This window comes from Centroberyx affinis, unplaced genomic scaffold, assembly GCF_046629955.1.
Source record: "Centroberyx affinis isolate AG114_WGS23_722 - 3 ecotype Tasmania unplaced genomic scaffold, CSIRO-AGI_Caff_v1 ptg003590l_1, whole genome shotgun sequence".
In the NCBI taxonomy this organism is placed as follows: Eukaryota; Metazoa; Chordata; class Actinopteri; order Beryciformes; family Berycidae; genus Centroberyx; species Centroberyx affinis.
In genome coordinates, this window is record NW_027281515.1 from 202385 (window position 1) to 216346 (window position 13962).

The 13962-nt window shown below is 42.7% G+C and overlaps 2 protein-coding genes across 5 annotated transcripts in view; both read right to left on the minus strand.

Moving 5' to 3' along the window:
- usp19 (ubiquitin specific peptidase 19) overlaps positions 1-7943 on the minus strand; it is a 28187-nt gene extending 20244 nt beyond the window's left edge. For all 4 annotated transcript variants that reach the window (XM_071540256.1, XM_071540255.1, XM_071540254.1 and 1 more), the window contains exons 1-4: positions 7645-7943; positions 6110-6485; positions 721-849; positions 246-382 (exon numbers count right to left, since the gene is read on the minus strand). In XM_071540256.1, coding sequence (XP_071396357.1) covers positions 246-382; positions 721-849; positions 6110-6320 — 477 coding nt within the window. In that variant the 5' untranslated portion in view covers positions 6321-6485; positions 7645-7943. The remainder of the gene's footprint in view (positions 1-245; positions 383-720; positions 850-6109; positions 6486-7644) is intronic.
- A 1031-nt stretch (positions 7944-8974) lies between these two features.
- lamb2 (laminin, beta 2 (laminin S)) overlaps positions 8975-13962 on the minus strand; it is a 34209-nt gene continuing 29221 nt past the window's right edge. Inside the window, exons 28-35 of the mRNA XM_071540259.1 lie at positions 13293-13534; positions 12922-13125; positions 11953-12097; positions 11628-11835; positions 11383-11524; positions 10899-11075; positions 10634-10793; positions 8975-10262 (exon numbers count right to left, since the gene is read on the minus strand). Coding sequence (XP_071396360.1) covers positions 10126-10262; positions 10634-10793; positions 10899-11075; positions 11383-11524; positions 11628-11835; positions 11953-12097; positions 12922-13125; positions 13293-13534 — 1415 coding nt within the window. The 3' untranslated portion in view covers positions 8975-10125. The remainder of the gene's footprint in view (positions 10263-10633; positions 10794-10898; positions 11076-11382; positions 11525-11627; positions 11836-11952; positions 12098-12921; positions 13126-13292; positions 13535-13962) is intronic.

The following is a 13962-nucleotide window of genomic DNA, read 5'->3' on the forward strand; positions in this document are numbered from 1 at the left end:
AAATTAATTGATGAGATGCTATACAAGGATAAGAAGGAAGCAAGACATCCAACATCCAGAAGGAATGGGTAGATCAGTATTTCCTATACATTTCTTCAGGTGTGGTGGCATTTCACAGCTGGAAAATTAACCCCACAGCCTTAAAAGTGTACATATAATGAAAATTCATAATCTGGTCTTATTGCTCCCCCAAACAAGATCTGTGGCGATGGTTTTAGTTACTCAGACAGTGGTACAGGACTCACCATGAGTGAAGGCCAAATATGGAAGGGAATCTTCTTTTGCATGGTGAGCAGCAGGAAACCTCCCTTCTCCTTGTACTGGACTCTGCTACAGGAGGCTTCAATTTCCTCCTGCAAACGACAATCCCACTGCCGTCCATCTGAAAAATACAGACACATAGACGGAGGTTAGGGCCCGGAGCTGAAGTAGATGGATATGCTAAACATGAAGGGTAAAAATGCCAAGAAGGAAATAAAATGTGAGTCAGACAAAGATGCACATTTGTTTACTCAAACACTTTTAGTTAATACACAAACATGAGACAGAGAGCCAAGTATCAAAGACCATTGGACTGAAAGCCCAAACCCAAATGCAGTGTGCATGTGTTGTTTAGTGGTCATATTTTAATATTTTCAACCTAGTTTCTTCTCATTTATTGCTTCCCATGTTCCAGGGTTTTGTACTTCTTTTTATTTTACGCATTTTACTATGACTTACCTGGTATGCGTGCATGGCAGTGTGTATCAGTGAAAGTTGTGCTGACGTCCTCTACCCTCTGGACTCCCTCCCCACAGCGCAGTCTGACAATCACCTCGTTGGCATTCTGCTTCCAGTCCACAAACACATCTGAAAAACACAAAGAACAGACACTCAGAAACAGATGAAACCAGAGAAGGAACTTGATGACTTGGGGCAAAGGCCTGTTGATACGATTTGGAAGCGACATTCCTACCATCTTCTTCAGACCTCATTCAAACTCTGGCTAGTGTGGACAATTTGTACAAGGCTGAAACTGAAACATATTAGCCACGGGCTACTGGACTAGCAAAATTTCCATAGCTGAATATGTAAAGATCAATTAAAGGACAAAGTAGTCAGTCCTATTTGGCTTGATATGGGAAAAACAAACAAACATAGAGCACACAACAGAAGAACACAGACAAACAGAAAAAAATAACTAGGCTTTAGAGTAAGACCAGCGATGACAAACATATCTAGCCTATACTGAGAGGAGACACACACGCACACACTGAAATGCACCTGCTCACAAACTCACATAGGCACTGCACTCATATGCGTAAGTGGGTCAGTCCAGAGAACTCAGGCACACAGACTGAAGCAGACGGACAGAGTATAGTGAACTCAGCAAATCACAGAAGGACCTCTAAATAGTCCGTGCCACACAAACTCTATGCCAGACAAACACACACACACATTTTCATTTTTAAAAAAATGAAGCAAATGATCAGCTTGGAAAACAGTTATTGACATCGTGTTTCACAAAACATGGAGCCATGCCTAACAGAAATTATTTGTTTCCAAGACAAATTCAAAAGCTGGAACTATGTAAACATAACATAAACATAACATAAAAATGTACCATTCTTCATAGTGATGTCAAACTTGTGGCAGCCATGGAAACTAAGAAAATATCATCGTAGAAGCAGTGCGAGCACCAGAGTCGCTGCTGGCCTGGAGCTGTCACACATGGATCTTGCCTACACCCGTGTTCTGATTTAGTCTACAACAACAGCTAGAGAGCCTCGACTTTCCCCACCCTCTCTTCCTCGCTCCTTCATATCTCTCCACCTCTCTCTCTTTAGCGCTTTCTCTCAGCAGTGAAAGGTCGCAAGCAACACCCAATCCCTTACAGCTGGAGGGAGTTGCATTCCCAGTGCAGCCCCGCCATAATGCATTTTCATGATCTCATGTGTAAAATATCACGTGGACATTTATGATACCATCACTTCTCAGCAGAAATGCAATATTTTGGATCTTCACAGCCAGTTTAGTCGTTATAATGCCAACTCACGTTAATTCTGCCAACTAAGTCAGTGACAGCCCATTGTTTTGTGTACTGTGTATCTTATTTGGCACAATAGAGAAGGTTACTTTACACGTACAATACTGTGGCCATACCGTATCCTCTTGCATCTTATGGTGACTAAATAAAGTTGTCTGACTTCTAATACAATCCATCATCAAACACAGAGTCTGAAATGCAGTATTTGGCTAGCTGTCAACTCAGTAATACAGTATTATTAGTATTCATGCTGGGATTAAGATCAAGTTTCATGAGTTCAACATTGAGTCTGCATTTTTTCAAGGGTGGAAAGTTACGTGTGTGGAAGCAGAACCATGGGGAAAATAAAACTGTAATTCATGACAGACAATAAAAGAATAGACGATTGAGGTATTTCAAAAATTTTTAGTATTTACAGAACAATCACTTTACGCAACATGTTACCAGCTTAATCAAATATTGCCAGGGTAAGGGCACTAATCAGATAACTGTATGTAAACATACTCAGTGACCCAGAAAATGATTACCATGTTGGCTCTGACCTAAATCTAGCCTTGTCAATTAGGCTACACTTCAACTTTACCCAATCCAATCCTATCAGATGCATCACACCAGATAAGGTTAAGAGAAGAATCATGTCTCTATCAGACAGAGTGACAACAAGGACAGGAGGGGAAGGGAGGAGTCACTACTCGTAGCCCAACCTCCCTTTTGGTGTACTAGAATGTTGTACTGAACATCACAACAATCCCCCTGTCATCTCCACATCACTTCTAATACCTTCAATAATATTCTCGCTAGCAGGAATTTGTTTTACATAATTACTAGTCATGGACTAGACTGAAGATGGGGACAAGGGAGCTGCTTACATCAAGGGAATGTAACCAGTGTGAGATGGTGCTGCCCGCCTTGCTTAAGAGGTGACTGACAGCTGTGTGTACTTGCTGGACATATACTGGCAGAAAGGCAGAGGAGTAGATAGAGAAGAGAGAGAGAGGGCATCTCACGACCTTGACAAAACCCAGTTTCCCAGATCAGGGGCTGACTCTCTCTCTCTCTCAGCTAGGATTACAGCACTTCAGAATGACGCAGAGCACCAACAAGATGTGTAACACAGACACTGTAACGCACACGCCACCACTTAGTGGAAAAACATACCCACACCAGAAACAGAACCAGCAAGTTCATGCATAGACACACCCAACCAAAGTCAAGCACAATGCAATGCATAAATATGACCAATCAAAACACTGCCTAGTCTTCCTGGTGTTAGGTGTGTGCCACATGAACAAAAAGTTACTTAGTCTACGACAGTGTTAAAACTGTCTCTGACTCATCAACAGGAATCAAGATGAAGGGGAAAAAAACGTTGCATTGAGACAGTCTTCTGTGAATCCCCAGGCTCACTGGTCAAGGTCTTATGGAGAATATGATATTTCCTGCATCAACCTTTCCACCTCCAGGGATGAACCAATGTCAGACACATCTATCACACAAAGCAGCTCCATTACAGCCCAGGCTAAAGACTGGAGACATTACCTCGTTATACAAAGAGGAAATGTAGCACAATATGGAGTAGTCAAATGATATGCATGTGACCTGTTTTGTGTATGGCAGCTTAAGCAAAAACCAAGCTGACCTTAGTCTGAAGCAAACGTAAAGTCTTACACTACATATTTTGGGGGATTTAGTGATTTACATTGTTCTCAAAATATTCTAATGATTTCTGTGCAGGATACATGACGGATGTGGAAGGCAGGGCTTTTCAGTGTTTTATTCTGACCACTACAGAGGCTCAGCTGGCAGATTGTTTCTCTCTCCAAGAACACAAAACAACCGTTAGGAGAAGATTCCCTAAGGATAGATGCCCTAAGCAAAGGAAAGGCACAAGTGAAGTGACCTGTTGAGTGTCCACCACCTATATTTCTCCTCCTCCATTCAACCCATATTATTTCTAAGATAAGGCCTATATAATTTCCAGCTACATGTCCCGTATCTGTCGGCAACACAGCGCATGGTTGAAATGCCTTCAAAAACCACTAGTAGACACTGCAACCAAGAATGCTGACATGTTCTTATTATTGTCAAGTGCTTGTATGGGGGTGTCTTTAAAAAACGTTATCCACCTCTGTGTCAACTCTCCACCTCCATCTGTAAAACAGTCTAAGAAGGAAAGCATAATCCAATCCCGTCTGTTCATTAAATCCATGATCAGCCTTATGAGTGCATATTTGGACAATTCAAAACGAAAAAAAAATAGATCCATTCAATGCCACACACAGAAGGCACGATATGAAATTATGTACAAAGTGTTCAGTTCACGCATAACTGAACAAATAGGCCTTTGGGCAGTACAATGAATCGCAAAAAAGGAAAGAAATTAAGGAAGCAATTACAATATTACTACTGCTTCCAAATTACAAGAGGCTGCCTTTTGTCTTTTTTATTAGAGAAAGGTGTTCCCAAATGGCACATTGGAAAATGAAAAAAATTAATCATATAAAAAAACACCTAAGTATTTGAATTGAAATGCGTTCTAAAGTAAAATAGAGCTAAAGTAAAATATGCAGAAACAGCTGCATCCACATGTATAACAATGTTTAAAAAATGAGAACTGAATTTGTGGTCAATATTTTACAGCCCTAATGTGCCCATAACTTTTCTGTCAATAGTGCTAGGCCTTTACCATTTGGACTCCAGGTGTATGTATGAGAATTTAAAAAACCCACTGCACCCGAACCATGGTAATACTGTAAACAGAAACCTAATGATACCATGCTTTGTCCACTGTGCAAAGCTGACATGGCATACTACAGCAGTAACTGTCATGCGCCTGAAAAGAAAAAATCCCAGAGCCATGCAACTTAAAGCACATGATAGTGACACAGTGGGCAAATGTTATTTGTGCTAGGGTAGTTGCTATTTTGTAGACAGGCAACACTAGCAATAACTGATTAATGATCAAATTGCTTTGTTCAAAAGGCTATATTTAATATAGTGTTGGTTTTCCATGGAGTGCAAAATCTTATGCAAATCTCAGATACCTTGAAATTCCTAGAGCACCACAAAAAACAATCAGCCACCACAGGTGAGCTACATTAGTTGGACAGGCCCATACAGTGGAATGTAATGCATATAGCAACACCTGCTATGGACTATAATATGCTGAAATGTGATTTGGTTATAAGGACTTAATCTGTTCGAAATTTTAAAAGGAAAAAAATAGCAATAAACTTTGAAATACATTTTTTTTTTTTATCATTTTAAGTTAGGTGTTTAGATTACACAAATAAATAATCGGCAGATTTATGCCGGGATGCACAGATATGAAAATTGTGGGTCAATACAGATTTACCTGTGTGATGAGTGAAAAATCACTAGAATATACCTATAGTATTATTGTGTCTATGGTACTCTATAGTGAGTTTCTAGTGAGTGGGTATAGATACACCCACAAGTCAAAATACTGTATTTCCACACTTCACAGACACAAGCTTCACCAGCAAAAATACACAAGAAGCGTGAAAAGAACAGAACGGCAACTCCCATTATGCTCCCGCACCGAGCCCGGTGGATACAGCAACAGTGGATAACATGGCTCTGCGTCAGCTCCAACAAACACGCGTCTAAATGACGGATCAAAAACATGTCTGGTGGACATTGGCCTGGAACGCGGAATCTCTGGCATGGCAAACCTATGCTTTACCAGCCATGCTGAACTCAAAGTAAGGCTGCATGCAAGCTCATAGTCTTTATAGCTGTGCCCCCAATGGCAAATGTGCTGTAAGGTTTTTAGAAATGTTTGGGACCGACTGACCTACCAACCGACAGAGTGACTTATACTAGCTGCTGGTCTCAGCTAAGAATACTGACAACATAAATAAATAGGCCTACAATGTTCTGTGTGCAAAATTATCTGATAGACAAATAAATTGGTAATTTTTAAACCATCAGCTGATGACTGATTATGAGAATTTGTGCTTTTATCGGCCAATTCCGACTGTAGGCCAATTAATCGGTGCATCCATAGATTTATCAATAACAAAGTAATCAGTTAGTTGCAACCCTTTTACCCCTACTAACCTTTCTTGGCCTCAGCAATAACCCCGGCAGCTGCTGCTGCCCTCTTGGCCTCTCTGCTCTCCTGGTTTGCTCTGTCCTTCTGCTTCTTCTTGCTGGTGCTGGAGGACACGTCTGTGCTGTGGTCCCCACCGCTGCCTCCTCTCTGCTGAGCCCCACCGCGACGGCCCACTGTCTCACCACCGGCCACGCTGCTACCACTGCTGCTGGCCATCTTCAGGCACTTGGCGCTAATGGGCCGCCCGTCACCGGAGTCACTACCGCTGCTGGGGTCTGGATCTGAGGTGTGCCTCTTCCTGCCTGGCCCGGCTATCTTGGCGATGGTACTGGTCTGAACTCTCCCAGAACAGAATCAGGATGGCAAGAAGGGGGAGGGGACCTAAGACAGTAGGCAGAGAGAGAAGAGAGACAATGAATGATCAAGAGGTGAAGACAGTGGTTAATTTGATGGTTATGTGGTAACAAAAGACGGTGCTCATTGCATGGTCTACCAATATGCAAAGTTTAACAATGCAGGTAAAAGTAACAATTCGCCAGTCTTTGTCTTAGACATACACACACCAACAGAGAGGGAGGGAGAGCGAGTGTTTCGTTGCTACAAAGTGATCAGGAGCGGGTTTCAAATAACTACAAAGTCACTGAATTAGACATGGACAGAATGTCTTGCAAAAGGAGGCAGATGGCTGCACACCTGTCTACTTCTTTACTACCAAGCAAATAGCCGTAACGTTAGCCAGCTGGACCGACGTTGATCCTTGCCTCATTTCCTTAGCCTAGCTCTGGACCGCTAGCTTAGACAGTCAAATGACAAACAAAGGACAACAGCCAAAAAATATATTTTATTCGACGAACAGTGTAAAATATATAGTAACAAAATGACTGGTGATAATAAAGATCGCTAGCAAGCTTAGCAATGCAGCTTCCCGTCCCGGACTTGTTAGCTAACGCTAGATAGCCAGCCGACGGTTTGTTTGTTTTAAGGCAAAAGTGTTTTGAGCTATCATGTGCCTTAAGAACTGATGTGTCCGTATAAGGCCTCTCCCTAGCTTTCCCCGCAGTGCATTTAAGTTCAAGTTTTCCTTTTGGATAAGCAGCCATTATGTGACATTTTTTTAAGAACCTGCAAATAGTCTTTACGGAGCAGATATCATGGCAATATGGGAAAATTCTCTAACGTACATTGCGGTATATGAAACCGCTGTCCACTTGTTTCATAACCTAGCTAATATGTAATAGCAGATGCCATGTCATGGTTAACCAGTAATTTGTACGATCATTACATGTAATCTCAATTCCACCTCTTTCTGTGGCGTGCAGCCCAGGTCGTACAACCAAACGCTCCTACAGTCTTTTCTGAAGCTAACGTTAGTGCTAGCTAGCAGCTAATGTCATTAGCCACAACCAAACTAGCTAGCTGACATGAAACTGGCTGAGACAAGAACATTAGACAAACAATACAGCGTGACACCTCATGGCACCTGATGCTTGTCTGTGATTAAAATGTCAAATAAATCATAACGTTAAAACGGGCGACTTACGAGCCTTGACTTTGGCGAAAGGTTGAATCCCGTTCCCGACACACAATGGTTTCTACCGGCTGCTAAGCTCCTTCACTGCCGTGGGCCGCTCCGCTCCTGTCCGCAGTCGAAACCCCCGTAGTCCACGGTGTTTCTGGAATATTCTTTTCTTTACCCAGGACCCATTTCTGATAACGTTAGCCTATTTATATCAAATATACCTAGCTAAAACCACTAAGTACAAGAAACAGATCAGTCTTCCAGTGTCATTCGGCCTCGGTGCGGTGACTCGCACTTTGTTTAGGAACAAAATAAACTGATGGCCAGACCCGAAATGAGTGCGCGCACAGGCCACTTCCTGGCTGACGCGTCCACGTGATATCTCTCTCTCTCTCTCTCTCGCTCTCGCTCTCTCTCTCTCTCTCTCTCTCTCTCTCTCTCTCTCTCTCTCTGTCTCTCTCTCAAGTGACAGATCATACATTCAATCCATGTTGAAATAATAAATTATTTAGTTTAAAAACATGTGCAATACAATAGTACACAATCATTAACATCTATAATTAAAACCGTTCCAAAATTGAGAACAAATAATTCAAAAGCCAGTAGACATATTATCCATGCATATAGTAGGCCTATAAGTGAGGACATAAAGTGTCTATGGTATCTCTGTTGCTCACACACACTCACAAACACAGGTAGAGTACATGCATTTTTCTGTCAGAAATCATATTGTCTGTTTGGAGGTTGCGGAATGCATTACATGCAATGGGGAAAGAGAGTCTGACTGTATGTAAATGTCAGTTGTACCTATGAGGGCTGCAGGTACTGTAATGTTTTTGTCATCTTTCGTTCTCTCTCTCTCTTTGTGATTTGACACAAAATGGTAACAGAAGTCATATAGTGATCAGAGTGAAATCTGTGATTAGACTATCAATTGTCCCAATAGGTCTACTTAACGTTCTGTCAGTATATTGGTGACCAGCAATTGAAGACATAATCAGAATTTCCATCATGTTCCATATTACTGTCAAGGTTCCCTGGATACTATAAAAAACCTTTTTCACGCACCAGCTGAAGACCATCCTGGATCATCCAGAACCGACGTTCAGTGTTGCTCATATGTCTGGTTTATTTATACAGGTATTTATTTGACCCTCTGTGGATGGGGACTGGCAGGGCCACAGTAACCTGGCAACACATCAGGACCCCTACTATTTTTAGACAAGATTACAGATGAAGGCTATACTCATAATGGTCACATTGTACGCAGTCCTCACTGATTCATAACGATGCTCAAAGAAACAACTTCCACAAAAAGTGATTCAACCTTTATTCACAGAAATGTACATGGTAAACCTTTTACACAAGCTTCTTTTGGTATTTTGGCTTTGGCAATTAGTTATCAAAATCACATGGCTGCCAGTTGATAGCTGGTCTGAGGGAAATATGTGTACAAAGTTAGTCATTTTTTTTCTATAACCAGCATGATTCTTTGTTACGCACAGTATCATGCAAACAGTACATGAGCAAATGTACAAGACACTGACATGTTATAAGGCACAATTAAACACTGCATTGTATGTACTTTAAAATACTATACCGTATGTAACTTCAGTAAAGCAATAATTTAAACTACTGGAGATCTTTCATATTCCATTATATTTGTAATACAGGCAACATTCGTAATCTGTTAGTCTGTGCATCTCTGATTTTGCATGCCTGAAAATTCATCCTAATGAGTGGATGAGTGGATGACAACTCTAGATCATACCTGTGTAGTGTCAGTGTACAGCAATCCTCTTAGATCTGGTAGAGGTTGTTTTGTAGGGAGGGTCATGTTTTGTAGGTTCAGCAGGGTTAAACAGTTATTAATACACTTATTTTCACATCTGAATTATGTGTCACCCTGTTATTTGTGTAAGGACAGATACTGTGAAACTGAAAAGAGTAATCCTCTGATGCCCAGCATCACTAGGTTTGTTATCTGAAAGACGTCTTCATTTGAAATCCTTTTGCATTCTTTCACCCTGCTTATTCTTACTGAAAAGGCATGCCCTCTAAACTATACAATCCCTGCCTATCTGTCACTGTAGGCAGCTTAACTGCAAAGAGATTCAGGTCTGGTCTCTGTAGTTTGGTTTACTTGAAAATAAAATATAAAAATAAAATAAAATAAAATGATATGAAATCAGATGAACATTGCATGTGAAATTATGAAGGACATGTTTCTATATTTGAAAATAATTTCAACCATTTGAAATAATTACATGACAGACATTTTGCACATCCCAAAAAATACACATATCATTTGCAAGGCGATGTAACCCTCACCCGCACCTTTTCTTCTCCTTCTTTGTTTTCCAAACATTTGAAATGTAGTCCAACAACTATTTTGCCCAGTGAATGTTATTGCCAGGTTAATGAATCTGAAGAACGTCACAGAATAAAACTGTGAAGGACCTGTTTCCCCGTGAAGAGTGATGAGGAGTGAAGAGCACTGGGCTACTGGCAAGTGTTGTAGATCTGGATCTGCTTGTTGATGTCGTTGAGGATGGCTTTCATCTTGTCCTCCAGGCCATCCAGCTGACGAGCCTTCCCCTCTAACCTCCTCTGGTTCTCCTCATAGTCTTTCTCCAGCTCTGTGGGAACCAGCAATTTCAGGAATGGTTACACAACTACGCATTACCACCATTTTGGTGCAACTGTAACTCAATCTGGACTTAATACCTAAAACCACTGCTTGAGGATTGGAAGAGGGGTTGATCCTCAGCCACTATCTTTTCTTTCGTATATGTTTGTTCATTTGAATGCGGATCTAAGCGCTTATATAGTGAAATTTTCATTTACTGTAAATATGTACTATCCAGTACCCTTGCAAATTATATGTAGATGTAACAACATGTAACAGATGTAACAACATGTAAGTTCTCTCTGTCTTTCTCTTCCTCTCTTTCTCATACACACACACACACACACACACACACACACACACACACACACACACACACACCTGCTAGTCTCTGCAGCTTGTTCTGGGCATCTCTAAGTAGCTCCTTGGCTTCGTCTCGGAGGCTCTCGGCCCTTTTCTTGGCGTCCTGCACAGCCTTGGCCTTGGTGTCGACCCGCTGCTGCACCTCGTGGTATTTATCTGTCAGCTGGCCGTCCAGGATCTGAATGTCAAGACAGGACAAAGGTTTATCAATAATAGTTGCACAGGTTTTTAGTGAGGTAAAGTGCATGCACACACACACATTTAGGCGTACACACACACACACCTGCTTGGCCTCGTTGGCCTTGTCTCGTGCCATGGTGGCTGTCTCTTCTGCCCGGGCCGCAGCCATGCTGTTGTTGGCACGTTTGGTCTTCAGGGCGTCGATCTCCCGTCCCAGAGTGCCCAGGCGGTCCATGGCATCGTTCAGGTCCTTCTCACTGTTGGACGTCTCCGATTCGATCTGAGGACAGCACGCACATCAGCAAACTGAATTCTCAACTTTCTCAACTAGATGCCATCTTGTAATTTCTGTAATTTTAGTCCTACGATTACGTGTAAGAACCCGTTCTGCATGTAATTTTGAATGCAGGTTCCATTTTTCAACATTAATATAGAGGATATCATTGTGACAGTTACATTAATGTAATATGATGCTGTTATAATGAAGCTATTGCAGCTATTAGGCTAGTGCCAAAAAGTCTTTAATGGGGCATTAAGTCATCTAACGAGGCACACAATACAAATGAGATCCTCCTTGGGTCGGTTACCTGTGCCAGTCGAGCCTCAGTCTCCCCAATGTCGGCTCTGGCTCTTGCTATGGCCTTCTCCGCTGAGTCCTGGGCCGTCTTAGCATCCACCAGGGCCTGTTTCACCGTCTCTGCTGTGCTCTTCACCCCCTCAGCACGGTGCCTAGGGAATAACACAGTGTTACAGACAGCGGGAGATTTGAGGACGGATGGAGGAGGGTTTTAAAGACGACACAGTAAAAACCAAACAGAGAGAGAGAGACTACCTGGCTCTCTTGGCGTCCAGCAGCAGCTGCTCTGCCTTGCGGACGTCCTCCTGCGTCTGTTCCAGGATGGCGTCCACGTTGGAGAGGCTGCGAACGCGGTCCTTGATTTCGTCAGCCAGGTGTCTGATCTGCTGCGGCGAGGCAGGGATGGAGAGCTCCAGCACACGGTTAGCCACCGCCTCGATGCTGTCTGGGTCCGCGCCCTCCTCTGAGGAGAGAGACACACAAGGGAAGGGGGGGGGGTCATCTCAACTCATAAACTCTAAAAAACTATGACATGTCCAGTGAGCAGGTTGTTTAGTGGGTGAATCCACAGCAGACTCACGTGTGAGGAAGTCTCTGATCTGTTTGATGAGGTCTCTGAGGTCGTTGTTGGAGCGCTCCACCTTGTTCTTGGTGGCTGTGGCTTTGTCCAGAGCCGCCTGGGCTTTACCCTTCGCCTCCTCTGCCTTGGTCTTAGCCTCTGCCACCTGAGTGAAAGGCAGGGAGGGTTAGAGAGCAGATAGAAGGCTGGTGGATACTGTGTTTTAAGGTTAAAAGGCGTTTCTAATGGCAGTGTTAGGGTTGTTAAAGGAAAAATCCTCCCTTGGAAACTTGTACACTGTTATATATCACCAATCTGTGATGTTCAATGCATTCCAGGAGTTGTTTTGTGATGATGTGTTATAATTGGTGTACTCACTTCCCTCAACCTGCCTTAGCTATTTCTCCTTTGGTTAGTGATTTCCTACATTTCCCAGAAAGTGGCCACACCGCTTCCTCAAAACACAGCACGTCTTGTGTTGCATTGCATTATGGCCTATTCACACTACTGTCAGTGGAGATATTGGTCTCTCTGTCTCTTCTATGATGGATTTCTCCCTGTATGATTGTTGAACTTCAGTGTAAAATGTTGAGTCTAGAAAGAAGCCCTTGGTCTTTGATTCTGTGGGACTGATGCTAAAACCTGACATTTACCGTTGATGTTTTAGATAGCTGAAAGGTTTTCTGCTTCCAAATTCCACTGTAGCTGCACTGGAAATATCTTGATGTGACATTGTGTTGTCTATGTTTGGCCAGTTAACCGCATGAATGAGAAAAATATGCCATCAAACAACAAAATAGGCCCGGAAATGCAAGGTACATCGCCAACAGCTGTTGTTTCAACAGTGTTAAAATGTTTTTATCTTTCCGTTAAGAGCAAAACAAAGTAGAAAATCAAACATACATCTCTAGAATTACCCATGTGATGCTACATATTTGAAATAGCTGAAGTCCAAAAATCTTCTTCTATAGTTCTCGCATGCCACTGTACCTTGGTGAAAAGTCCCTCCACCTCTCCCATGGCTTTGTTCAGCTCCTTCTCTGCGTGTTTGGCTCTCTCCAGGGCGTTGTCGGCCACCGCTACAGCGCCGTTACAGTTCAGACCCCCACAGTGACGGTTCCCATCATCGTCGCGGCAACCGGCACCCCCACAGGGGCTTTCTCCGCAGGGTGCATCACCAGGGGCCCCGCAAACCTGGTGGGACAGGTGTAAATGTATTTGTATTTGTATTTGTATTCATATTAACAACACAGAATGCCTCGGTGCATAGGCATCAGGAGGCAAAGTCAGGTCATGTCAGACAGGGTGAGGCAGTGCTTGAGAAAATCAGTTTCTATACACAATGTCTGTTAACATCAAACCTTCTCATTGATCTTCTTCATGTCCAGGCCCTGCACTCGGGTGTTGAGGTCTCCCAGGGCGCGCTTGTTAGCGGCATTTTTGCGGTTGAAGTCGTCCTTCTTGGCGGCGATGAGGCGCTCGGTGCGGCGGCGAGTGTCTGCCGATTGGCTGACTGTGCTGGGCCTGGTGGTTGTCGATTCATTGGCTCGCCGCTCCGCATCGCGAGACTTGTTGTAGGAGCTACGGATGCTGTCATACGCACCTAGGAGGAAATGCCAAAGTAAGTATTCATTACCCCTTTTGGTAACACTTTACTTTACAATGACCTTATTCCAGTGTATTAACCTGTGTATTACCCTATTGAAAAGTATTGTAAGTACACAATATTACTGTGTAGGTACTTGAGGAAAATCAATCAATAATACATAATGTACTTACAACAGTGTAACACCATTTAAATGGCTTCATTAAAACTGTGTTTTTACACCCTTGTCCCATGTGTTAGGAAGATTTTCATCAAGTAATATTGAGTACTTACAATACTTTTCCATATGTTAATACACAGGTAATACACTTGAATAAGACCAATGTAAAGTGTTACCCCACTTTTCAGTTGTTGCTAAATTTGAGGACAGTTAGGCCTCTTGCTAAGAGCAAGGATGCAAGGAAGGAGGATTAGGAAAGAATGAT